This window comes from Zootoca vivipara, chromosome 10, assembly GCF_965207765.1.
Source record: "Zootoca vivipara chromosome 10, rZooViv2.hap1.1, whole genome shotgun sequence".
Taxonomy (NCBI): Eukaryota; Metazoa; Chordata; class Lepidosauria; order Squamata; family Lacertidae; genus Zootoca; species Zootoca vivipara.
This window is the reverse complement of record NC_142593.1, coordinates 6,346,394-6,372,806: the sequence shown is the minus strand read 5'-3', so window position 1 is coordinate 6,372,806 and position 26,413 is coordinate 6,346,394. Positions and strand designations below refer to the sequence as shown.

The window sequence follows — 26,413 nt, the reverse complement described above, 5'->3', positions numbered from 1 at the left end:
TAAAACTACATCCACATCCTTTGCCTTCCCTACTAGAATGACTTTTTAAACATCTGTCAGCTGCTATTTCCAGTCTTTGTGGAACTCTGCTAACTGGTGGAGGTGGTAAACATGAGTCTGCTGTCACTTTAACTGCAAGTGTTTTGACTTGTGCTACTTATTTTGCACATAACTCTGCTGTTGTTGCAGAACTAGAGACCAAGCACTTCCCCAATTCCACCTTATTCTCCCATCTGTTTCCTACCACTGTAAGGATGACAATAGTAGTTGTTGCCAGCTCAAAGGGTGTGGGTGTGTGTAGAGAGAGAGTCAGAAATAAGCCTTGCCTCATCCGACAGGTGGAACTGTGCTTCCCTCTTCTGTTGTAGTTCCTGGAGTCAGTTGAACTTTTCAGGTCAGTCTTAAGTGCTTTCGAAAATCCTCACAACTCCAGCTTGTGTACAAAAGTTAAATACCATAGGACTAAATTGTCTTTTATTTTGTGTTCTTCACAAGGGGGTTTGGGAAGCCAATGCATAAAATTCTACTACTTAATCAAAGAGAAATTGTAGGAGAGATGTCTTTGTTTTGAGATGGTATTGTAGTGCAGGAATCAACCTGGTACAATTAACAATTCAAGTTTTTAATATATTCTTCGATTTCAGATACAATTTCTGAAACAGACTTTTCTAAACTGACAGTAATAGACTTTTCTGGGGGTGATGGAGGCTCGAGAGCATCAAACTGAGACTGGAGTAGAGCAGGTGGCATAAAATGTCCCTTTCTTTTCTCCAGTCGTTTAGCAATTAGGCTCATAGGGCCAGCTAAGTGAACAAAAAGGATATTTAGTGGTGGAGGCACATCATGTTCCTCTAAGTGACCACGGTCACCACCAGTCCCTCTGTTCTCCAAAATGCATCTGTACATTTTTTTCAGAGCTGAGCAGGCTAAAATTGCATTCTGTCCTGATGCATGTTCCCTACAAAAAGAAAATATATATATATTATTACTTGCACACCTCAGTAAAATATTATGCACGTAGTGATTAAGCTTCCTTAGGACCGAGTTTAAGGAACAGCCTACCTAGTTTGTACTACCTTCAAACACAGATAATATTTCTAAATTCTCCCTCATGCAAAAAGTCCCCTGCATGTAGAAAGGAAGCTAGGGTAGAGTATAGTTTTTCCACAAGCAAAAAATAAATAAATATTGACATGGGGTAGCATTTAGTTGTGTATTCCCCCTCACATAAAAAAGTGGTATTGTCCCCATTAGGGCTATGCTGTGTGATCCTTCCTGCAATTAAGCCATTTACCGTCAGTTTGCTAGATTGCACAAGAAGTTACGGCAGAACTAAGCTTTGATTCCAGCTCTCCAAGACCTCTGGCAGGGCTGGGGAACCTTTGGCCCTCCAGCTGTTGTTACCAGAACATCCATCATCCCTCATCAATGGCTGTGCTGGGTGGGACTGATGCGAATTGGAGGCCAACAACATTCGGAGGCCCAGAGGTTCCTTGTCTATAGTCCTACCTACTGGCTTTCTAATAGTTTGCTCTCACTATAATGCGTTACATAAATCTGTCTTGCTAGTCATGGAAGCAGAGCTAAGTAAGGCATTTAAGACTGAGCTCTTGACTACTGGAAATGCTATTCAGTTATATAGTCTTAGAGGCTAGAAATCTTTCAGCAAAACTTAATGAGCTCTATACTCAAGCAGCAGTTTTTGGCAACGGTGTGGGTTCTACAGCAGAATGCACAACACTGGTTTCAGGTTTCTTAAGATTCAGTCACACTCATACCTCATTAATATATCATGCAGGTGGCAAAGCCATGGGATTCTGTCCTAAGAAGCAAGACAGACAAAACAGACAGGTTTAAGCAAATTCTGCCATTTTACCTGAAATAATAACCCCTAATACTTGCAGAGGCGTCTCAAACCTCTTTTAAGTTTTCTGCCACAAGTACATCATAGCCTCTTCATATTGACAGCAATCACAAATCACCATCATCATCATAGCCACATCCACTTCAATATGAATCTTTAGTAAGGGATCAACTTCTGCCTGCTAGTTCACTTGGCTCAAATAAGTATGGCAAAAACAATCAAAATGATTGATCAGCTTCTCAACGTAATCCAATTTAAGCTTTATATTGCCTGCAGATTTCTTTGTAATTGCTCAACATTAAAGCTTCACCTTTCTGTCTAGCTTGTGTTAAGACAAGTTTTATAAATGACAGCTCAAAAGTCTGCCGGGCTGGGAAGAAGGTGGGAGACTGTTCATTCACTATAAAGCACACTCCTGCCTTCCAGACGGCTTTCACAGTTTCATGCCACCAGTTCATCAGAGAGCACCTGCTCCCTTCACCGGCATAAGCTTCCTAGTGTTGGCAAAGGCCAGAAAAGAGACACACACACAGTGAGGGGGGAAAGTATTTGATCCCCTGCTAAATTTGCCCGTTTGCCCTCTGACGAAGAAATGACCAGTCCATAATTTTAATGGTAGGTTTATTGTAGCTGTGAGAGACAGAATAATAACAGGAAAAACCCCAGAAACCCAGGAGACAAAAGTCTCAGATTGATGTGCATTATAATGAGTAAAATTATAATGATCCCTTTGCAAAAGATGACTTAGTACTTGGTGGCAAAACACTTGCTGGCAATTATAGAGGTCAGACGTTTCTTGTAGGTGGCCAACAGGTTTGCACACATCTCAGGAGGTATTTTGTCCCACTCCTCTTTGCAGATCCTCTCCAAGTCAGTAAGATTTCGAGGCTGTGTAGCTACTCGAACCTTCAGCTCCCTTCACAGATTTTCGATGGGATTAAGGTCTGGAGACTGGCTAGGTCACTCCAGGACCTTAATGTGCTTCTTCTTGAGGCACTCCTTTGTTGTCTTGGCCGTGTGCTTTGGGTCATTGTCATGCTGGAATACCCATCCTTGACCCATTTTCAATGCCCTGGCTGAGGGAAGGTGGTGCTCACCCAAGATTTAACAATACATGGTCCTGTCCATCGTCCCTTCGATGCGGTGAAGGTGTCCTATCCCCTTAGCAGAAAAACACCCCTAAAGCATAATATGTTTGACGGTGGGGATGGTGTTCTTGGGGTCGGAGGCAGTATTCCTCCTCCTCCTCCAAACACGGCGAGTTGAGTTGATGCCAAAGAGCTCTGTTTTGGTCTCATCTGACCACAACACTTTCACCCAGTTCTCCTCTGGGTCATTCAGATGTGCATTGGCAATAATAATAATAATAATAATAATAATAATAATAATAATAATAATAATTTATTATTTATACCCCGCCCATCTGGCTGGGTTTCCCCAGCCACTCTGGGCGGCAAACTGCAGACGGGCCTGTACATATCCTGTCTTGAGCAGGGGGACCTTGCGGGCTCTGCAAGATCTCAGTCCTTCATGGCGTAGTGTGTTACCAATTGTTTTCATGGTGCCTATGGTGCCCTGAGATCACCAACAAGTTCCCCCCGTGTAGTTCTGGGCTACTTCATCACCGTTTTCATGATCATTGCAACTCCATGAGATGAGATCTTGCATGGAGCCCCAGACCGAGGGAGGTTGACAAGTTATTTTGTGTTTCTTCCATTTGCGAATTATTGCACCAACTGTTGTCACCTTCTCACCAAGCTGCTTGGCAATAGTCTTGTAGCCCAGTCCAGCCTTGTGCAGTCTACAATCTTGTCCCTGACATCCTTGGACAGCTCTTTGGTCCTGGTGGCTACTTTGGAATCTGCTGGATTGATTGCTTCTGTCGACAGGTGTCTTTTGTACAGATACTGTAATGAGCTGGGATTACAGGTAAGACCTCTCCCTTACAGCAGGTGCTTCTAATCTCAGCTCGTTACATACAGTGAAGATACCAGGTAGCCTGACATCTGGCTGGTTGATAGGGGATCAAATACTTATTTCACTCATTATAATGCACATCAATCTGAGACTTTTGTCTTCTGGGTTTCTGGGGGGGGGTTCCTGTTGTTATTCTGTCTGTCACAGCTACAATAAACCTACCATTAAAATTATGGACTGGTCATTTCTTCGTCAGAGGACAAACGGGCAAATTTAGCAGGGGATCAAATACTTCCCCCCTCACTGTAAAAGATATTCTTAGGTGTATCCTATGAACTGTTATTTTGTGGGTGATACTGCTCTTTGCGGTGACATCCTTCGTAAATCTTGAGTTTAGCCATGTGAATATTGTATAGTAACGTGCACCTGAGATATGCAGGATGTAGCATAATCATTTCATCCACTTACGCAAGGCAGCTATTTCCATATACAGTATTAAGAAAATGGTTGCATTTTAATGATTGCAAAGGTGTAAGTGGAGTCTGCTTTTGGCCAGCCATATCCAAAAACAGTGGCTGATATTCATATGTTCAGTTTCCTTTAAAAAGTTGCCTGTGCTGGTGTGTTATGTTATATTTTTAGTTTATTTTCACTGGCAGTTCCTGTTAACTTGTGTATGTCGATTGAAATGCACAGGCACTAACTGATATAAAGTGGAAGGAAGGAAGATCCACTGTGATGGATCTTTCTAGTTATTTCTAGTTGGTAAAAGTATCCTGCAAAGAGGGCAATTCACAGACAGTGTCTAGCAGTGTAGTCAAAACGGCTTCAAAGGAATTAAACCCAAAGAAGTAAGATTTATAGACCATGCCTTCGGAAACAGCTTCAGTGAGAACATTTTTACTTTACTGTACTGGGTTTGCACTTGTATAATAAGTGGGTGTTTTTGTCTGCTGTCACAGCTCATCCAACCAAAGCGAAGCTGCAATCCTATTCACCAGGGGTAGCCAACTTCCACCACCCCTGATCATTGACCCTGAACATCTGGAGGGCATCACATTGGCTACTCCTGCTATATACACCTGGGGAAGTAACCACCACTTATTTCTGAGTTAAATGTGCATAAGATTATGCTGTCAAGAAATTTTAAAATCCTACTGATTACAACGACAGAGTTAAACATATGCAATTATTGCACTGCTAGAAGTTAAGAATGTTTATAACCAACTAAATCACTGCACATGCAGAACAATTTCCACACCTTCAGTGAAACTTGCCTTCCCTCTACTTCCTCTGTGCACCCCCACAAATCTCTGTTTCCCCTAGCCCCCCAAAGCAGATTGGGGAGGGGTGTGGGTGGCATGCAAGGGCAGGATAATGTTGCTCACGGATGTCATTTCGCGTGCACAGCGATTTAGCTGGATGCAACCCAGAGTTATATAAGATGAAAAACATGGCTCACCTATTCAAATATAGCCAGGGTGTTTACTCAGAAGTAAGTCTCCCTGTGTTCAGCAGAGCTCATTTCCAAGTAAATGTGCACAGGATTGCAGCCTCACTCAGTTCAACAGACAAAAGAAAAAGAGAGTTCTTGGTCCACTGGCACAGCAGCAATCCCATCAGAGCCCAAGTAACCTGCAGATTATGGTTGACTGGGATGTGGGAGGCAGACAGAGACTTCCTGTTCCCCCTAATTGTAAACACTCTGCTTTTTCACAGGCAGCTGAGAGGGGGAAGACGAGATGCTGTATTCGTGGGGCATAGTGAGTGACAGTTACATGAAAAAGGACAATGGTGTGTGTGCAGGTGTCCATGCAGCTACTCTGCAATCCATTTAACTGGGTTTACTGTTACCTGGTCATTCAGAGGTATTCCTTCTGCCATTTTCTTTCTGTTCTCTTCTGGGTGAAAGTCGTCGCCATCATAGAATTTCCATCCGAGCTAAACAGGAATTATAATTAGGGATTACTTCATCTCAGAGTAGTTTTGCAGCAACAAATCTCAGCAAATACACAATAAGGATTACACAATCTTTATGTCACAAAACGAGTCACCAATTATATTGGCCTTTCTCAACTTTGGGTCTCTGGAAGTTGTAGGACTGTCATCCTTGATCGTTGGTCCTGCTAGCGAGGGATGACAGGAACTGTATTCCAACAACATCTGGGGGACCCAGGTTGAGAGAGGCTGATTTACAGTCCTGGGAAAAAAGAAAGTGCACCCTCTTTGAATCCTGTGCTTTTACATATGAAGACCTAGTAACATAGAACGGTCACATAAAATGGAAAAAAAAGTCTATGGCTGCAATTCATTTTGCTGCTGCTACACTGTAACAGGGATGGTTGCAAGGGCTGATGCACTTTTGAAAGCAAGAATGGTCTTGTGGATGGGCTAGCTGGGACACTCCAGCAGACCCTACACGAGTGCTGGCGGAGGCATCACACCAGTGATCTCTCTGTGGGGCATCTGTCTCTCATGATTCCACCGGCCTGTGGCATGCCACTGTTATGCCAGGAGTGGGGGAACTTCTTCATCCTGAGGGCCACATTCCCTTCTAGGCAACCTCCCAGGGTAGGCAGGGCTAGAGGCAGAAAAGGGTGGAGCAGTTTATGTAAGTTATGCCTTTGCAGCACAGACAGCTGGTTTGTATGCACACAGCCCTCTGCATATCTAGGCAGAGTTAAAGGGCATATTCCAGCCAGGCCAAAACATTCAAGGAGAGTGGAGTGGCTGGGGAAAGGGTGTGCCTTGCAGAGAGTCCCAAAGGTCAGGCCTGGGGGACTGTACATTGCCCCTGGGTCTGAGGTTCTTCACCCCTTCATAAACACTTGGAAAGAGCAACAGACAATGAAACCGTATATGAAAAGTAATATATCAACGGTACCTTGTCTCCCAGCTGGGAGCCCACTGTTGATCTGTAAAACAACACAGGGAAGTCTTAAGTTCTATATCTGGAGAATAAATTCACTAGATGAAATCAACAGTCAATTCTTTCTGTTATCCTGTTTATAAATGGCAGAGGACTATTCTAAATCTGAAGGGGAAACTCTCAAGTGGGAGAATTATGCTGGTTAACCAGAGATAAACATATCAGATATAAGTTACAAATGAGTAATATATGTAAGTGGGTGACTCACAGAACCTTCACTTCAATTAGCCTAACTGAAGTTACTATTCTAAACAAATGCAAATGCCCCAGCCGAAACAGAAATGAGTGTAAAATGCAAATTATTTATTTATTTATTAAAGTTGTATACAGCCCTACATGAAACAAGTACGGTAGTCAACAAGGAATGGAGAGTGTTCAAAGAATATTTAAGAAATAATAACATAAAAGAAACCCCTTTGGCAGAGCTAGACTGAACCTGGTAAAGTATAAATATATAATTACAATAAAAAGTGAAGAAAATACGTTATATATATATATATATATATATATATATATACTGTGCGAAATAATCCAAACAATAGACAAAATACAGCAAGATTAATTGTGGGAATACCACATTGAAAACAAAGACAAAGGACCAAAGATTCAACCAGCAAATCTCTGGGAGGAAAAGTGCATCCTGCTCTCCCCTAGCCAGATCTTTTTATTCCAATATCAAAAGGTTACAAAGATTCAAATCATCCAATAGAATTCATCCTAAGTTCTAAAACCCCTCCCAGGTTTCCTCCCACCTTGAATCTGATACTGTTGGGAGAATCTGGAGCTAACACCAAGATGCTAATAAGACTTCCTGGACTTCAAAGCGAGTACAACTAAAGACAGGAAAGGGGCCCAGGAATTCTTGCATAGATTAACAGTGTCTTGTCAGAAAACAGGTTTGCCAGTTTTTCAAAGGCCAGCAGAAAGAAGAAGATTAACAGATGCCCTTTCACCCAGATCTGCTTGAGCCAAATGTTTTCAGCCAAATGGCTAACTCAATTTACACTAACTTGCAATGTGCTTGTTTACCACATGTAGCAAGGCCTGTAGATCTGTGTATCAGATACGTGTCAGAAACCTGGTTTGGACTGAGAACACCCTACTCACTGAATTCTTTAATCCAGGAATATCCTGCTCAATCAGTCTTTATCCCAGGGTCTTCCATGTATCCTTTTTATCACTGTACAGATCCCTACATGTCACCTTTTTTTCTTTTATTTTAATTTTGTGAGCCAAGAATAATTCTCTGCCAATTAGGGCAACAAGGGCATTTGCAAAAATTCTCCGCCATTAGGATAACAAAGGCATTGCATCCTCATTACATTCCTGCAGATGACGTCGGAATAACATAGAGATCCGAGAGATTCCTGAGATAGATTGAGAAAGACAAAGGGAGCATGAAGAAAGAATATAATATGAAAACATCAAATACTAACTGAAATTAATAACTCATAGGTGTTCATAAATTCTAACTAAGCAACCTTATAAACCCTAGCAATCCTGAAATAAACAATTACCCCATAATAGCAAGATTGAACTAGATTACATTATATCAGGAAAATATTGAATAGACATAAGCATACAACAATATCAATATAAAACAAAATCATAAAATACAACCACAATGATTACAGAAGATCATAAGCAATAAATGAATAGGCTAATATACATCACAACAATCAATTGATTGATGGTCTGTTCTGATAACTTGATAACTACAGGAAAGTCTTTAGCTAAAAGTCTCTGGAAAGTCTCTGAATCTTCCTGGAACTTCTGCATTCTGTAATTGACATTTGATATCTGGAACTCATCAAGTCTTGAGGGTTCTCCAAATTGTCTTTCCTTGTACTTTGTCCAGTTATGCCTGTGTTGTTCAGTTAGGACTAGGATGAAACTTCTGTAGAAGGAATCTGGTGCTAGGTTCTCCTCACCACATCAACTTGGATTTTCCACAGAAACCTGTTAAAGTAAGCAGAGTTGCCCTTGCCCCAAAATTATGAGCTTGAGCAATATTAGTAAAAAATCCTTTTCTTCTATATTTGAATCAATAGATGTTTCCAGCAACTGGAAAAGGACCTCTAACCTAAAATAATCCTAAAAAGTATGTTAAAAGAACACTATGACAATTAAAACACATATTATAAAAACTTAAAATACAAAAAAGTTTTTATTTTTAATTGTTATTTTATTTTATTTTATTTTTATTTTATTTTATTTTGTTTTTATTAAAGTTGAATAGTAAAAGTTTAAACTGAGATAAGTGAAAGACTAAATAATAGTATTATAGTACTAACATATTTCTGTAGCTTCCTAGCTAAATTCCCATATTTCACCTTTCTTTTTTTATTTTTATTTTTTGTGTAGAAGCTGCAGAAAGAAGAAATTCACAAAAGCAGAAATATAAAATACAGTAATGCAACTAATAAGCATAAAAGTAAAAAACCTAGGAAGTTAAAATATAGTATCTTATAAGAACTGAGAATAAAATTCCAGTAGTATGTAGAAACAGTTCAGAAAAACAGAAAAAGTGAGAAAAACTTGGTGGGTAAATTTACTCTTGAGTAAGGTTTTCTCCAGCCAGAGGTAAAAGCAAACCTAAAAAAAAACTTGATTAGCCCTTTCCCCCACCCCCCAAAGGGATGAGGAATTGAGAACAAAGGACCTAGGAATGTAGAAGAGCACATGTAGATAAATTGAAAAACTTACAAAGAAAGAAGTCTTTACAAAGTATTTATGTAACCCATTCCCAAAAGCTAGAGAAAGAATAGTTTCTGGAAAAGAAAACATGTTATTACCCAAAAACATACAATGAGAAAAATATATATGTTGAAACAAGTTCACTAGCTAAAAAAATAAAACTTTTGTTAGCTCTCCTCATTGAGGACTGGCAACTTGACTTGAACAAAACAACAGAGAAGAAACAAAGAAATCATGCAGTTGCTCTGTATCCATCTTCAGACTAATCTAATATGGGAGAGAATTACAGCAATAAAAACCATGAAAAAAGCTAGATAAAAAAATTTAAACATAGTTAACCAAATTTAATACCACCAAAGACTAAATAGGAAAATTTCAGCCAACAAACATATTCAGCACTTCTGAAACATTACCTAGAAGAAAAACATGTTATTTAGGATTCAAATAAATTTCCTTCATGTAATTTCCTGGAAGTTAGAGGAATCAGGACCTGCTCTTTAAACACCAGTTACAGCATCCTAAAATATAGTACATCATATCAATAGAAGAAATTATCAAACATTTATCAGCAAATAAAAGATTAAGAACCAAAATTCTGAAGATAACGCTAGAGTAAATAGTTACTGTGGGTAAAAGAAAAGTCCATCATTAACCTATAACTTTGTCACTGGAGATTCCTTTAAAGAAGAAATCACAATCAGAGGGTGCTTGAGCATGTGCAGAGTGTAAACCTATGAAATGAGAACAAAGAACCAACATCTCACACACAAAGAAGAGGAACTTAAATGCATGTTCCAGTCTGATAACATCTCACTCAGTGCTAGGAGAAAAAATAATTAAGTCTTGGAGGAAAAACATTAACCATTAATTTTTGATGCTGAAATTCCTTCAGGAATTAAATTCAAGTCAGAGAACATTTAGGCATTCTGAAAAGGAAAATTCTGTAAAATCAATCCTCAATTTATCTCTTACCCACATATAGATAGAAAAAAGATTTAAACTAAATACATAGAGCAGAATTGAGCCTATAAATTTACTCTCATGCTCATGTCTGCATATCTAAACATAAAAATACATGAAGCTAAACAATACTGCTATCAAGAGATAAGTATTAAAACTCAGAACCAATTCACTGTATGAATGCTGTGCAGAATTTACTTCAATGCAGCAAAAACATCAAATTTCAATTTTCCCAGTCTGGTTGCTGGTAAGCAGATATTTTAAAAACCAACTGAAAACTAAAGAATTAAAACTTTAACAAGCTTCTCTAACAAAGAGAGTTCTGGTTAACTGAGAAACAAAAACTATCTACTAGCAAAACTTTTCTGGTAGCCAAACAAACAAATTTGCCTCAAGGAAAGAAATGCAAATTTAAATCTTTCCTTCAATCTGGTTCATATGCAGCAATTTCATCAGATTTTCTACTAACTGAAACACGGCAGAGCTGCTCTAGAGAATTGATTTTTCCTAAACTGCTTTGAAAAGTACTAAACTCAAAAACCTCCTGCAGAAACTTTCTTACCATGCATGACAAGTTTTGATGCTTACTGGAAGCAGGAAAAGAGTCTCTAGCATATTTTGTAACAACCAAAAAGTGCTGTTGTGGAGTATCAAACAATTCCTGCCAGCCATCTTCAACAATGCATGTTTGCTCATTCAATACAGGAAAAAAATCATTGACCTTGCTTACATTAACAGAGATTGGCAACTCAGTGAAATCAGGGCTAGAGAGCTTTCTCAGTGGAAGTCTGCTCTCAGTTGCATTCAAAAAACTATCATCATCAGCAACTTGCTGCTCTCTTTCAGTCAAAATCAATGGAATAACAGGCAACTCTTGAGATTTTACCATGACTGTTTGCTCATTTGGAAGGTTAGCCATTAAAGGTAGAACATCCAAAGTTATCTCACTATTACCCTCCTTTAAAGCCTGACTAACCATCTGTTGCACTGCCATTTGTGGTACCTCAGAAGGAGAACCCACAGAATAAGAAGGTGGCATTACTTCTAAACCAGACCCAGGCAACAGGGAGCTGGCGGAAGGCAGAGGCGCTGGAGGAGCTGAAGCTGCCTTCGAAACAAAATCTCCCCCCAAACCTGGAGGCTGTGAAGGGGGCAAAATCCTTGGGCTTGGGGATGCTGAAGAAGCATCTTGAAGCTGAAGCAATGGATTTGCCACCCTTGCTATAGCTGATCGACAAAGCTTCCACGTATGTAAGATTTGAACAGAAGGTCGGTCAGATTTACTCAAAACCAAACCCACTTTGTCCCATTTTTCTAGATCTAGGGTACCTTCCTCAGGGAAGAAGGACGCAACATGAGAAATCTCATGCAATAACTGGTCAATCAGTGGGGACATCACCTGATTGTGACCATGAGGACTTAACAAAAAGAGCAAATCTCTTTTATGTTTTTTCTGCAAAATACTTAGATCTCCCCCCATTCTTACCTATTTTCTGTGCGCACAGGTTCTGTCACAGTGGCCGGAGTGGACTACTTCAGAGTAACGACGCTACGCAGCTCTGCATTTTATTCTTTTATTGGTGCTGCGTATTTACAGTGCTCAAGTCATTGCTATTTACACGGAGCGATGTTGTCAGTCGGTTTCAGAACCTCCTAATGGCTTTTGGCGCGTCTTTCTCCAACACAAAAGCTTTGGCAGACCCATCCTCTTGCCCCTCCTCTTCCTGCGTAATTCTGGAGTTGGGGGGATGGGTCTTCCCCCCTTACTTGCCCCTTCCTGTCCCACCTGGGACCCTGGCTCCTCTACCTTGCCTGAGCCTCGGACACGACTTCCTGCTTCCCCACTGGAATCGGAACTCTCCCTGCTTTCCCCTTTGCTCGGGGACGGGCTTGAACTCAGGAGGGGAGGGACTTCGCGATATCCCCTGTCCCTCACATCCACCCCCCTCCCAAGCTCTCCTTCACCCCTCCCCAGGCCCCCCCCATGTGTCGGTGACGACTGGAAGCCTAAAAACTCGGTGCTCTCCGAGCCCGTTGGTGTGAACACCTCCCCCCAGTCCTGCGAGCCCCCCCCTTCCGCCTGGGAGGACGGGAATCCCAAAAAGTCCGTGGCGTCAGAGCTGGTGGGGGTAAAAATGTTTTGCCAATCTGCTCCTTCCTCTGACTGGGTGGATCTTGGCGACACCCATACCTCATCCTCTGGTTCCTCAAACTCCGCTTCCCAGCGCCATGGTGAGCTGTTCTCCCGTGCCTCCTCCTCCTCCCCCTCCCTTTCCATGTGCCAGGGCTTGGGTCTGTGGGGAAAGAGGGCGTGAAATTCTTCCACCAAGAATTCCTCCTGTATCTGAGTGGCGGGAACCCATTCATTCTGGGACGGTGGAGCATCCTCCCATGCCATGAGGTACTCCAGGCCCCCCACCCCCCACCTTGAATCCAGGATGGCCGTGGCCTCATTGAGTTGCTCCCTGCTTTCCCTCTCCCCCCCTCCCTCGGGGGTTTGTTCGCTGTCTCTGAGCCTGCTGCTTTCCCTGTACGGCGACAGCAGCGATCTATGAAACACTGGATGCACCCTCATGTCCTCTGGCAGTGCCAGCCTGTATGCCACCGGGTTGACCTGTTGCGTGACCGTGAAGGGGCCCAGCCATTTGGGTGCCAGCTTTTTGCACCTCCCTCTGGTGGGAAGGCCCTCCGAGGACAACCACACCTTGTCCCCCACCCTGATGACCTCCCCTTGTCGCCTGTGGCGATCTGCCCCCTTTTTGTACGCTTCCTTGGCCCTCTCCAAGTGTTCTCTGAGCTGCTGGTGCACCGTCTCCAGTTCCTCTGCCCAATCCTCAGCCTGTGGGCCCTCCTCCTCCTCCTCCCTCTCCCTCTCTGGGAAAGATCTGAGGTCGCGCCCGTAATTGGCCTTAAAGGGCGACACCCCTGTGGAGACGTGCACTGCATTGTTGTAGGCAAATTCTGCTAGTGGCAAGCGATCCACCCAGTCCGTTTGCCGCTGGCTGACGTAGCATCTCAGGTACTGCTGCAGAATGGCGTTGACCCTCTCCGCTTGTCCGTTGGTCTGCGGGTGTCTAGCCGTCGACAAGCTGACCTCCACCTGCAGGAGGTTCATGAGCCGCCGCCAGAACCTGGAAACAAATTGGCGGCCACGATCCGAAATAACCCTTAAAGGTAATCCATGCAGTCTGAAAATGTGATCAACAAACAGTTTGGCTGTCTCTTCTGCCGAGACTGCCCTGGCACACGGTATAAAGTGACACATTTTGGACATGAGGTCCACCACCACCAACACTGCAGTCTTACCCCTGGACGAAGGCAGATCTGTGATGAAGTCCATGGACACCACTTCCCACGGCCTGTGTGGTGTGGCTAAGGGCTCCAGCAACCCTGGTGGCGCTGCTCTGACCACCTTCGCCCGCTGGCAGGTGGTACAGCCCCTTACATAGTCTCGAACATCTTCCCTCACCCCTGGCCACCAGAAGTGTCTCATGACTAGGTGAGTGGTCTTGTCCCTTCCAAAATGCCCCGCTGTAGGGTTGTCGTGCATCTGCTTGAGGACCGTACGTCGAAGCTGGGTGGTGGGTAGGTACAGCGCACCCTTGTAGAAAAGCAGCCCTCTGCGTTCTGCAAAGTCTTTTGCCTGCTCCCTCCCCCCTCTCAGTTCTCTGAAGATGCGGTTGGCAAATTCATCCGCTGCCGTCAGTGCTGTGAGTTCTGCCTCGCTCACCACTGCTGCTCCGCAGGACCATGCCGACGGGGGGAAAATGTGCCTTGGGGCTGGTGGCGCCTCCTCCTCCATGTACTCTGGCTTGCGGGAGAGGGCATCCGCCCTGACATTCTGCTCTCCTGGGATGTAGTGTATGGAGAAGTTGAAGTTCGAGAAGAACTCCGCCCACCGTATCTGCCGCTGGTTGAGCACCCTGGCAGTTCTCCAGAACTCCAGGTTCTTGTGGTCTGTGCACACCTGGATGGGGTGCTTGGCGCCCACCAGGAAGTGTCTCCAGTGCTGGAACGCCGCGTGGATCGCAAGAAGTTCCCGATCAAAAACTGTGTAGTTTCGCTCGGGCTGGGTCAACTTCCTGGAGAAGAAGGCACAGGGTCTCCACTCTCTGTTGGCGTCCAGTTGCAACAAAATGGCGCCCACAGCCTTATCAGAAGCATCTGTTTCAATGCGTAGGGGCGCGTCCTGAACCACGTGGAACAGGTTCTGGTCTGAGGCGAACACCCTCTTGAGGCTTTCGAACGCTGCTTGCGCCTCTGGTGTCCACCTGAACTTCTGCTTGCCTCTCAGGCAGTCAGTGATGGGAGCCGTAACTCGAGAGAAGTTCTTGATGAACTTCCTGTAGAAGTTGGCAAAGCCTAGTAGGCGTTGGGCATCTTTGCGCGTCCTGGGGCTGTGCCAGTCCAGGATGGTCTGCACCTTGTCCTTGTCCATTGCCAGCCCCTTGTCTGACAGCTTGTAGCCCAGGAAGTCCACCTCCTTGGTGTGAAACTTGCACTTCTCCAGCTTCACATACAGGTGGTTCTCCTTCAGGCGCTGTAACACCTCCCTGACGTCCTTCACGTGCTGCACTGGGTCGTTGGAGTAAATAAGGATGTCATCCAGAAAGACCAAGCATTTCCTGAAGAGGAGGGACCCCAGGACGTGGTGCATGAAGGCCTGGAAGCATGCTGAGCCCCCTTGCAACCCGAAGGGCATCACCAGATATTCAAAAGAGCCCAGAGGCGTGAACATCGTGGTTTTCCACTCATCGCCTTCCCGGATCCTGATCAAGTTGTACGCCCCCCTCAGGTCTAGCTTGGTGAAAATCTTGCCTCTGCGTGCCGCTGTCAGGAGATCATCCACTCTGGGCATGGGGAAAGCCACTGGCTCTGTCACCGAATTCAGCCGTCTAAAATCCACCACAAGACGGCGCTGTTGCGTGTCTTTCTTGTCCACCCAGAAGACCGGGCTGCCCCCTGCTGCCTTGCTTTCTCTGATGAACCCCCGCTTGAGGTTCTTGTCGATAAAAGCGCGCAGATCCTCCAGTTCCTGGTCTGACATGGCGTACAGCTTGGCTGGGGGTATAGTTGCCCCAGGCACCAGGTTGATCTGGCAGTCAAAAGGCCTGTGTGGGGGCAGGTGGTCGGACTCCGCTTCACTGAAGACCTCCTGCAGGTCCCAGTATGGTTTGGGTATCGCCTCACCCCCTTTGACGTGCATGGTGGCCACCGTGGCTATCGGAGGCCCCTCCCCTGGTTGGTGCTGCATGCAATGTTCCAGGCAAAAGTCCGATCCAAAAGTGATGCATCTCTGATGCCAACTTATGGAGGGGTCGTGGCGCGCCAGCCAGCTCATGCCCAAAACGATTGGGGGGTCTGAGATGGTGGTGACGTTGAATGCCAGTGTCTCTGAGTGCCTTCCCACCGTCATTCTCATGGGGGGGGGTTTGATGAGTGATGGCCCCTCCCAGCAGCTCTCTGCCGTCAATGGTTGCCACGTGCAGAGGAAAATCCAGCTGCAGAAGCTGGATCTGGTGCTCTTCTGCAAAGTTTCTCGAGAAGAAGTTGGCTGAGGCACCACTGTCAATTAGGGCGAGGACCGTCAATGGATAGCCATTTGGGAGCGTGAGCGTCACTTCTAGAACCACTCCTGCTCTGGGAGGGGTGGGCTGGCTCTGCTCCTCTCTGTGCGGGTGGGTGGGCTGGGGCTGTTGTCTGCTGACTGTGCCTGGCTGCCGCCCCTTGTCTCCTGCAGCCAGGCTTTCCCGTTTCCCTGCTGTGGTGCTGCGTCAGTGGGGGAGGGCACAACCGTTCCCGCCTTTCCTTGCCACTCCCTGCGATGTGGGCAGTCTCTGACGAGATGCTGGGGGGAGTTGCAGAGAAAGCAATTCCCACCCCTTCCCTCCTTGCGTCTTGGCGCCGCTGGGGTTTGAAAAGCCCGCGCGCGCGCGCTATCAATCTGCATGGGTTCCTGGTCCTGACTGGCCCCAGGCGTGGCTTGAAAGGGTTGTTGAGGGAGTGGCTTCTCCTGCGACCGTGGGAACCAAGCCCGCTTTGCGCGCGTTGCTTGCTTGTCGCTCCATCTGGATTCCTGCCTCACCCCCACCGCCAGAGCCGCTTTGCTCAGTTGATCCATATTACTGGGCTTTGGACCTCTCGAGAGCTCATCCTTCACCTCCTCATGCAACCCCAAGTAAAACGCCGCTTGCATTGGGGCAGACTCCAGATCCCACCCCAATCTGTGCACCAGCATGGTGAATTTCGCCCAATACGCGCGAACTGTCATATTTCCTTGGCGTAAATTATGAAGTTCCTCCTTAGTCTGGTCCATATGACTATCGGACGAATACATCGTTTTCAAACCTTCTAGAAATAGTTTGACATTCTTCATGCAAGGATTCCTTGTTGCCATTAACGGTCTTAGCCACTCCCTGGCCGCCCCTGTAAGGTGCTCCACAATAAACGCTACTCTGTGCTCATCATCAGGGAACTCATCGTGGTGCAGCTCAAGAGCATACACAATCTCAGTCTCAAAGCCCTGAAACTCCTTCGGGTCTCCATTGAACTTGCTTACTAGGGTCCCGGCTCTCCTTCCTGGCAGCACTTGGACTTGGGGTGCCCCTCCCGCCTTGTTTTTCTCTGCATCCAGCTTGTTTTGGAGGTCTACCGCCACCGCCCTTAAATGCTGCTCTTTTTCCTGGAGCTCTCTCACCTGTTCCGCAAGTTGTAGCCGGTCGTCCTGGACCTTCTTAGTCTCCTCTTTAGCTGCCTTCAATTCTCCCTGCGCCTGCAGCGACAGCTGTTGCAGTTCTAGCTGGGCTTGCTCAGCGATCTGCCGCCACTTCTCCGCCTCTGACACGCTCATCCCGGCAACTCCAAAGTAGCCCAAAAATGATTAGGAGGTTGCTGTCACAGTGGCCGGAGTGGACTACTTCAGAGTAACGACGCTACGCAGCTCTGCATTTTATTCTTTTATTGGTGCTGCGTATTTACAGTGCTCAAGTCATTGCTATTTACACGGAGCGATGTTGTCAGTCGGTTTCAGAACCTCCTAATGGCTTTTGGCGCGTCTTTCTCCAACACAAAAGCTTTGGCAGACCCATCCTCTTGCCCCTCCTCTTCCTGCGTAATTCTGGAGTTGGGGGGATGGGTCTTCCCCCCTTACTTGCCCCTTCCTGTCCCACCTGGGACCCTGGCTCCTCTACCTTGCCTGAGCCTCGGACACGACTTCCTGCTTCCCCACTGGAATCGGAACTCTCCCTGCTTTCCCCTTTGCTCGGGGACGGGCTTGAACTCAGGAGGGGAGGGACTTCGCGATATCCCCTGTCCCTCACAGGTTCTGTCCAAGGTTCCGGACGATAAGAATCTTTCAGTCTGGAAGCCCTCTATTTGCAGATAGAGTCAAACAGCACCTAGGGAGCTTTGTTAAGCCCAAAATCAGAAGAGCGATCATTTACCTGATCCTCTTTTCATGGATGCCTCAGAGAAGCTGCATTGGCATTCCAATGGCCTCAGAGAGGGCACCAAAATGTGGGAATACCACATTGAAAACAAAGACAAAGGACCAAAGATTCAACCAGCAGATCTCTGGGAGGAAAAGTGCATCCTGCTCTCCCCTCGCCAGATCTTTTTATTCCAATATCAAAAGGTTACAAAGATTCAAATCATCCAATAGAATTCATCCTAAGTTCTAAAACCCCTCCCAGGTTTCCTCCCACCTTGAATCTGATACTGTTGGGAGAATCTGGAGCTAACACCAAGATGCTAATAAGACTTCCTGGACTTCAAAGCGAGTACAACTAAAGACAGGAAAGGGGCCCAGGAATTCTTGCATAGATTAACAGTGTCTTGTCAGAAAACAGGTTTGCCAGTTTTTCAAAGGCCAGCAGAAAGAAGAAGATTAACAGATGCCCTTTCACCCAGATCTGCTTGAGCCAAATGTTTTCAGCCAAATGGCTAACTCAATTTACACTAACTTGCAATGTGCTTGTTTACCACATGTAGCAAGGCCTGTAGATCTGTGTATCAGATACGTGTCAGAAACCTGGTTTGGACTGAGAACACCCTACTCACTGAATTCTTTAATCCAGGAATATCCTGCTCAATCAGTCTTTATCCCAGGGTCTTCCATGTATCCTTTTTATCACTGTACAGATCCCTACAATTAATGGGAAGTCATTTTTTTAAATTTTGTTACCAGAATGTAATTTCGAAAGTTATAGAACGATGTTATTTGTTATTTGACTGTGGGTTAAACCACAGAGCCTAGGGCTTGCCGATCAGAAGGTCGGCGGGTCCAATCCCCACAACAGGGTGAGCTCCCGTTGCTCAGTCCCAGCTCCTGCCAACCTAGCAGTTTGAAAGCACGTCAAAGTGCAAGTAGATAAATAGGTACCGCTACAGCGGGAAGGTAAACGGCGTTTCCGTGCTCTGCTCTGGTTCGCCAGAAGCGGCTTTGTCATGCTGGCCACATGATCTGGAAGTTGTATGCCGGCTCCCTTGACCAATAAAGCGAGTTAATATTAATAATTTATTATTTATACCCCGCCCATCTGGCCGGGTCTCCCCAGCCACTCTGGGTGGCTTCCAACAGAAGAATGAAACACAATAATCTATTAAACATTAAAAGCCTCCCTGAACAGGGCTGCCTTCAGGTGTCTTCTAAAAGTCTGGTAGTTGTTTTCCTTTTTGACATCTGTTGGGAGGGCGTTCCACAGGGTAGGCGCCACCACCGAGAAGGCCCTCTGCCTAGTTCCCTGCAACTTGGCTTCTCGCAATGAGGGAACCGCCAGAAGGCCCTCGGTGCTGGACCTCAGTGTCCGGGCAGAATGATGGAGGTGGAGACGCTCCTTCAGGTATACTGGACCGAGGCCATTTAGGGCTTTAAAGGTCAGCACTAACACTTTGAATTTGAGATGAGCGCCGGCTCCCTTGACCAATAAAGCGAGATGAGCACCGCAACCCCAGAGTCGGTCACGACTGGACCTAATGGTCAGGGGTCCCTTTACCTTTAAGTGTTCATGTATATTATTTGCTTTGTATGTAATGTGTTTGTTTTATAATTTTAAACAATAAAGATATATCTTTTTTTTAAAAAAAAATGTATACAGTCCTATAACTGTAGATCTCAGGGCAGTTCACATGATGCTGGCAGAATATAGGAGGCAGCTGACTAGGTCTTCTCATAAGGCACGAATCATCTTGCTCCCCCTTCCTGAAGGAGAAAAATGAACTAGTCCTGAGATGTGCTACTGGCGAGGACTGAGAGAGCTAGAAACACAGAAATGGCAGTGGGTGGGATGCTAGAATTCAGAAAATACAACAGAAATAATTATTAAGCAAGATATTTGCATCTACCGCAGTGCTATTTTCCTAGAAAAAGAGGTGCTGGAACTCACCATGAATGCCTCCTTCGTTCTCTTATAATGGCAATGGTGCCAGAACTGAATGCTGGCGAGTTTCCCCTGAAAAAAAACCCCTGCAGCTAGGCAACTTATGTTGAAGTTGCAGGCCTGGGAAGCTTTCTGTCCCTGTAGCAATGTTTGAAATGCAAAGGCAGAGATTGCTACCCAAGGTCAATGAGCCACATTGGCTCTCCAAAAGGTTTTTTAGGTTCCCCCCAAAAGTCATATTTTAAATTAAATTTATTTATCACTCTTGCCAGTCACCAGCTGTGATGCCATGACACTAAATATATATAATTGTAATTTTGACTCTCTCAAAATCTCCCTAGGTGGCCTTAAAACAAGCCATATATTTCCAACCTCAGCCCCTATCTATATACAGTGGTACCTCGGTTTATGAACACAATTGGTTCCGGAAGTCTGTTCATAAACTGAAGCGTTCATAAACTGAAGCGAACTTTCCCATTGAAAGTAACGGAAAGTGGATTAATCCGTTCCAGACGGGTCCGCGGAGTACTCAACCTGAAGCGTACTTAACCCGAAACATGGGTGTAATTGGTTCTGGAAGTCTGTTCATAAACTGAAGCGAACTTTCCCATTGAAAGTAATAGAAAGTGAATTAATCCGTTCCAGGATTAATCCGCGGTGTTCATAAACCGAAAATTTGTAAACCGAGGTGTTCATAAACCGAGGTTCCACTGTAATGGGGAAAATACCCCCAAGGTTCTTGTAAGGCACACTGACATAATTTCTGTGATGTTCTTCAGACACTCAAATACACTGAATAAAAGCTGTGAAGTGTTATTAGAATAAAATAAAAAAATTCCTTCAGTAGCACCTTAAAGACCAACTAAGTTTTTATTTTGGTATGAGCTTTCGTGTGCATGCACACTTCTTCAGATATGTTATTAGAATAGATATACATCCCACCACTGCAACTTTGTGAGGAAATATTATAAATTGTAGCACCTCTGGTAAACTTCAAAGTCTCCACACCGTTTCCCTCTCCTTGCCACCCAAAAGCAGCAGCCTGTCTTTCTAGTTTATATCACTTTGCATGAGGCTCCCAGCAATGTTTTCAACCGTAACAAACCGATTTCAATTTTCTTATTGCTGAAGCACAGAAAGAATAATGTACATTGTCACACACAGACCCAAAAGCTGAGATAGGCAAGTCAAGACGCTTCACAGAGAGACTGAACATATGAAGAGTCTTCAGGCTGAAGTCCTATAAACACACTTGGGAATAAACTCCACTGTAACTAAGGGAGGAAACTTTCTAAGGGGGAACGAATGCATAAAATTGTGTGCAAGCTAGCCAGTTTTCAGGTTGGTGCTTAATCCTGAACTAAAACAGAGCAGGAGCTAGAGTGTTGAAGACAGAGGTAACTTGGGTTCAAATTCTGTTGTAGGTGTGAAGCTCACTGGGTAGTCTAGGCCTGTCTTATACCGAGTCAGGCCATTGGTCCATGTAGTTTAGTACTGTCTGCACTGAGTGGCAATGGCTCTCCAGACTTCTGTCTTTTCCAGCTGTACCTGGAGATTTCAGGAATTGAACCTGGGAGCGTCTGAATGAAAAGTTTATGCTGCACCACAGTCACTCCCCATAACCTTAAAGAATTGTCATTCTTGGTGTTTGCATTCATGCCTATGGGATCTGCGCTAGAGATTGCTAAAAACTGGCACTCTTTCCCAGAAAGGTGAGGTACCCTTACATTAAAAGGAAGGGTAAGCACTTTCCTGCCTAGTTCTAACCAGTGTGCGGTAGCACTTTTTCTGCAACAGTACATTCCTGTGAAAATTGCTGTTTGGCCTTGGGCAAGTCTGTGTCTCTGTCGAACCAAACTCAGAGGGCTGTTGTAAGGGTAAAGCAGGAAGGAGACTGTGTATTCTGGTGGGGATACAAACGCTAAACAAACAAACAAACAAACAAACAATATTGTCTTTTTTTGGGCACTCTTTAGTGAAAACTGATGATTGTATCTGCATCATTGAGGCTGCAACTCTATACACGCTTACCTGGGAACAAGGAAAGGACCACAGAATTCCCTGATTAGACATGCATAGGAAGGACTGCGCTGTTAAGTGACCAGCACTCTTGGTGTGTGTAAATTGCCACAGATAGAGGATATTGCCTCTGATCTCCTTTAATATGCCCTGTATAAGCCAATCAAAGGTTAGATCTCTGTCCCCGATTATACATAATGGGAACTTGAACAATGCAAAGTGTCAGTGCTATTATCAGGTTACGATAATTTATCGTCTTCCTTCTGCTACTGAGGCATACCAAACTTTATTCAAGAGGTTGCTGTGTCTTCCGAAGTGGAATACTTAACATAGGCAATGGCATGATTCGTACAATAGGGTTTTTTCTGTCCATATGTTGAATAGGTTGGTCCTTAAGAGTGAATGGGGCAAAGCCCCACCAATGTCAGCCAGCCTCCACTTCCTCCTTACATCCAGTCCAGGGTAAAGCCTGACATCTGCTTTAGCTGAATTTTGCTTTAGTTGACATTCCTGCATTGCAGGGGGTTGGACTAAATGACCCTTGGGGTCCCTTCCAACTCTAAATTCTATGATTCCTAGATTCTTAGTCTCAGCGCTGCCTTTGCAGAACTCAGCTGGGAGGTGGATGGGTGAAAAATTACGATTTGTTGGCTCTGCCTGTTATTGGCCAGACTCAACCTACTGTTGGTCTCTCTGTTTTCTGCCCTACCAGCCACCGCTATCTATAAACATATGCTTCAAGATTTGACTAGATCTGTAAAATCCTATAGTTCCATAGTTGTGTATCTGTGAATGGCTGTGCCAATAGCCAATGGTTTTCAACACATGAACGTGACTGAGGGGAGCTGTGTTTTTCCTCTACCCTCTTCTAGTGTGTGCTTCAATAGGACTAGCATTGCCCTGCAGAATCAGTACAACAGGGAAGATTGCTACAGTGCTTGCATCAACTTTCAGTGCTAAAGGTCAACGAAGCAAGTCTCAGTTCCGTGCAAGCTTACATTCTCTTCCCACTGAGCCTTGCTCTTTCTTTTATTCTTTTAGAAGTATTTGGCCAGCCTTGCTTTGAAGAGATCCCAAAGCAAACAGCAATTATTCACATTTAGTAAATAATCCTATATATAAAACTGATGTACAAAGAGTTGCTCCTGCGAAGCAACACTCTCTCAATGTGCAATTTGAACAGTACTATTATGGCAAGAAGGCCTATTAAAATACACACTGTCTCTTCCAAAGTAATATTTGGTAATAGGTTATCAGATTAGTTTTGACATGCATGTGTGGGTGTTGAACACGCCCACAAGGGTTTCTTCATGCAGCATGGAATTAAGTTTTCACATCACAAGGTCCCCAACATACTCTGGGGGAAAAGAAAGCTGCTTTAAATGCACATATCAAAAGCATGCAGATATGTGAGTTCATTTGGTATCTGAGCTCGCTGTGGAGCAACGACTAGACCTCTGCAATCAAAACATTTTTCACTGTCATTCTAAACACCGTTGTTTTAGCCTGTGATGTTGCCAGCACTACATAATGTGTTTTACCATCTTGTGCTAGCAAAGCTGGAGGAACACCCAGTTTCCACACACAGATTATCACTATCCATTAATTTACTGATTAAAGCATTGCATTATTGAAATGTAGGTAATAGTCTGAAAATAAGGAGTGAGGGCCTTATGATTTCCAGTGGAATCTTACATGTCTACAAAAAAAAATCATTGTGTTCCTTGTGGTTTAATTCATAGGAAACTGTGCAAAGGATTGCCCTAGACGAGTAAGAATGATTAGAATAGGGTTTGGATTAAACAAAAACAACTTTAGTAGCTACTCTGTTTTAGAAGGGGGGACATTGTGGTCTATGGAAGAACAAACAAGGAGGGGCATTTGGGGAAGAGGCTCATATAGCCTTCCCACACAATGATGCAACAATAATTGTGAGATGGATTGAGGTGTCTATGCTAAATACATATGCAAAGAGTGAGGTATGATGTAATGTGGCAGTTAAGTGTGCGTAATCCAGGAGCCTTCTGTTTAACAGCAAGACATTTTATGTAAATATATGAGAATTCAGTGCACAAATTTTAATGGGCAGGATTCAACTAATGAGTCCTGTCCACAAAAGCCCTGCACACAAGGACCTCTGCTTGCACAATAAGGCTTTTTCCTCCCTCGTCCTGCTGTGTTCCCCACTTTTTTTTGTGGGATTTCAGGAGAATCCTCAGAACAGCCCACATGTGGAGAGGTGGGCGGATCATGCCATCCAGCAAGCCCAAACGCTCATCCCGATGGAACCATCAGCCTAGCACAATGTGGAATTCCTCCCTGTGCCATTTATTTGGGAAAGGGCAGAACAGCAGCAGTTTTTAGCATGGCTCACAAATCGAGTTATCTGCAACTACTGTATATGAACCCAACTATTTCTTGAAGCAAAGCCCCTGCTTCATGTTCCCCTTTCCCCACAGGTATGGCGAGTGCACCCAAGAGACAGAGCCTTTTCTGCGGTAGCACCAATACAGTAGAACAGCCTGGCAAACATGACTGGATGCCTGGATATATCCTCTATTCTCGTGCAGCCAATGCCCTAGCCAGGGCTGGTTTACCATCTACATCCCCCTCCAACTACAGCAGCATTCATAGCTACAGCCGCAGAAGATGTGTGCCTTCTTGTCCCTCTCAGTTTGGCTGGGTAATGTGTGGGCTGCTTTGCTCTGGCAGCACTGTTGGGAAAGCAGAGTGGAAATGCTGACATGTTCTTGCAGAAGAGCAGAGGGAGAGTCTTGCACCCATTTAAACTAGGTTAATTGTGAGATAAAAGATATGCTGGCGGTCACTACTGCCTGAGCAAGAGAATTGTTGTGGAGAATGGAAGCTGTGCTCATCCATTGAATGTTCTTGAGGTAAAGTGCTTATGGAGCTGCTGTGAGAGGTGGGGTATGTGTGGGAGGGCAAAGTACAGCAGACGGCTAATAACGGAGTTTTTCTCCTCCCATCCAGAATGATTGACGAAGAGCAGTGTAGCAATAGTTTTTTAAAAACAAAACCAGACAAGATTTTAAAGATTTCAAATTGGTGACCTGGCAACTTCCCCAACTGAGAATGCACAGGGAGTTCTTTCCCACAGTTTGTGAACTCAAATCCTTTTTTCAGGGCAACAGCTGTAATTAAAATATATTCCAAACCGGTTTTTTAAATCTCCAGCTGGAAAAACAAACAAACCAATAATTAGCTGGCTCTTCTATTCACATACCTTTGTTTATGTTTTAAATGGCTCCATTCCTGTTATTTCAGAGCAAAAAAAAAGTGAAAAGGACTTTGCTCAGTTAGCAAGCAGGCATGTGACCCCTTTTTCTTTCATTGCTCATCCCCCAGTGACAATTTCCTTCAGCTGCTCATTCCAGAGCGCACAAATCTCCCCGGCCAACATCAGGCATGAAACCCACACACGTGTCCTGCGTTGCTGGGCATCCCCTCCAGCGTCAGCTCCTACACGAGCGTGAACCCAGCAAGACAAGGAACGTGAGGACGGCGAACACCAGAGCTTGGTGGCTCATTTGTCTCCGCGCCTCGCCTCTTTTAACTGCTTTTAATCGTGCGCTTTCACACTGTTGTAAACCACCTGGGGACCTTAAGGCGAAGGTCCGGGAGTTGAGAACCACGCTGTGAACATAGAAAAGGCGTCGCGCCTGAAGAGAGCTTTCAGAGCAAAGCTGCGAGAGTGAAGTTCTCAGGAGACCCGGATGAGAAGGAGGGAGGCGGCGCCGCCACCGGCCGGCCTCTCTCTCCCCCCCCCCCCCGCCGGAGCCCCAGCCGCCCTCTCCCTCTCCCCCTCGCCCTCTACCTACTTCCCGGAGCCGCTCACTCCCATGACCACGAGCTGCAGCGCCATCATGCCGAAGCGCCCGGCTCTACCTGTGCTCCGGCTCCCCTCTGCGCGGCCCCGCCCCGCCCCGCCCCCCCGCGAACCTACCTGGGAATTGCGTCCGCTTCGCCTTTGCTGGCTGCCTCGGGAGGCGGAAAGGTTACGCAAGCAGCGCCTGGGCGTTCGTGGCTCCGCTTTCCTGGGGCGGGGGGGGGGGTGTACATCTTGCCCTTCCTCACAGGAGCCAACTCCTAGGGGGCGAGGTCCCTTCGGCCGCCCCAGATAACATACTTGAGGGACCAGGCCCCCTCGAAGTGGATGGGCATTGCCATTCAAATACAGTCATACCTCGGGTTAAGTACGCTTCAGGTTAAGTACGGACTTCCGGAACCAATTAAGTACTTAACCTGAGGTGCCACTGTAGCGTGTTCGTGCCGCCTCATGTGATTGATTGTGTGGGGCGGGGCTTACCTCCCCCCCCCCAATTTTACTCAAGGGGAAGGATGGCTACCTGTTGGCTACGGTTGCCCAAAGGGTGCCAAATCCTTAATAATAATACCGTGTTATAATAATAATCTGGCTGGGTTTTCCCCAAACTCTCTGGGCGGCTTACAGCATATATGAAACATAGCAAAAGATCAAACATTAAAAACTTCCTGATACAAGGCTGCAAAAAAAAAATTCTCTCCATCCTCTAAACCAGTGTTTTCCAAACTTGGTTCTCCATATGTTTTTGGACTACAACTCCCATCATCTCTAACTAGCAGGACCAGTGATCAGGGATGATGGGAACT

The 26,413-nt window shown here is 45.3% G+C and overlaps 1 protein-coding gene across 2 annotated transcripts; it reads right to left on the bottom strand.

Annotated features, from left to right (window-relative positions):
- Window positions 1–457: 457 nt before the first annotated feature.
- On the bottom strand, window positions 458–26,011 carry IDNK (IDNK gluconokinase). 2 transcript variants are annotated; one of them, XM_035099689.3, is made up of 5 exons: window positions 25,728–26,011; window positions 6,666–6,696; window positions 5,636–5,722; window positions 1,779–1,822; window positions 458–958 (listed from the first exon to the last, which is right to left on the bottom strand). In XM_035099689.3, exons 1-5 carry the CDS (start codon window positions 25,841–25,843, stop codon window positions 607–609), a joined length of 630 nt encoding a protein of 209 aa, XP_034955580.3. In that variant the 5' UTR covers window positions 25,844–26,011; the 3' UTR covers window positions 458–606. The 2 variants fall into 2 exon arrangements, with proteins under 2 accessions (XP_034955580.3, XP_034955581.2); XM_035099690.3 differs by lacking the exon at window positions 25,728–26,011 and adding an exon at window positions 25,603–25,706.
- Between the last annotated feature and the right edge of the window lie 402 nt (window positions 26,012–26,413).

Coding starts and splice junctions, on each gene's coding strand:
- IDNK (XM_035099689.3), bottom strand. CDS start 25,843: ATGTACACCCCCCCCCCCGCCCCAGGAAAGCGGAGCCACGAACGCCCA. Junction 5,723..6,665: donor GCTCCCAGCTGGGAGACAAG/GTACCGTTGATA, acceptor ATTCCTGTTTAG/CTCGGATGGAAATTCTATGA. Junction 1,823..5,635: donor GAATACCTCTGAATGACCAG/GTAACAGTAAAC, acceptor CTTGCTTCTTAG/GACAGAATCCCATGGCTTTG.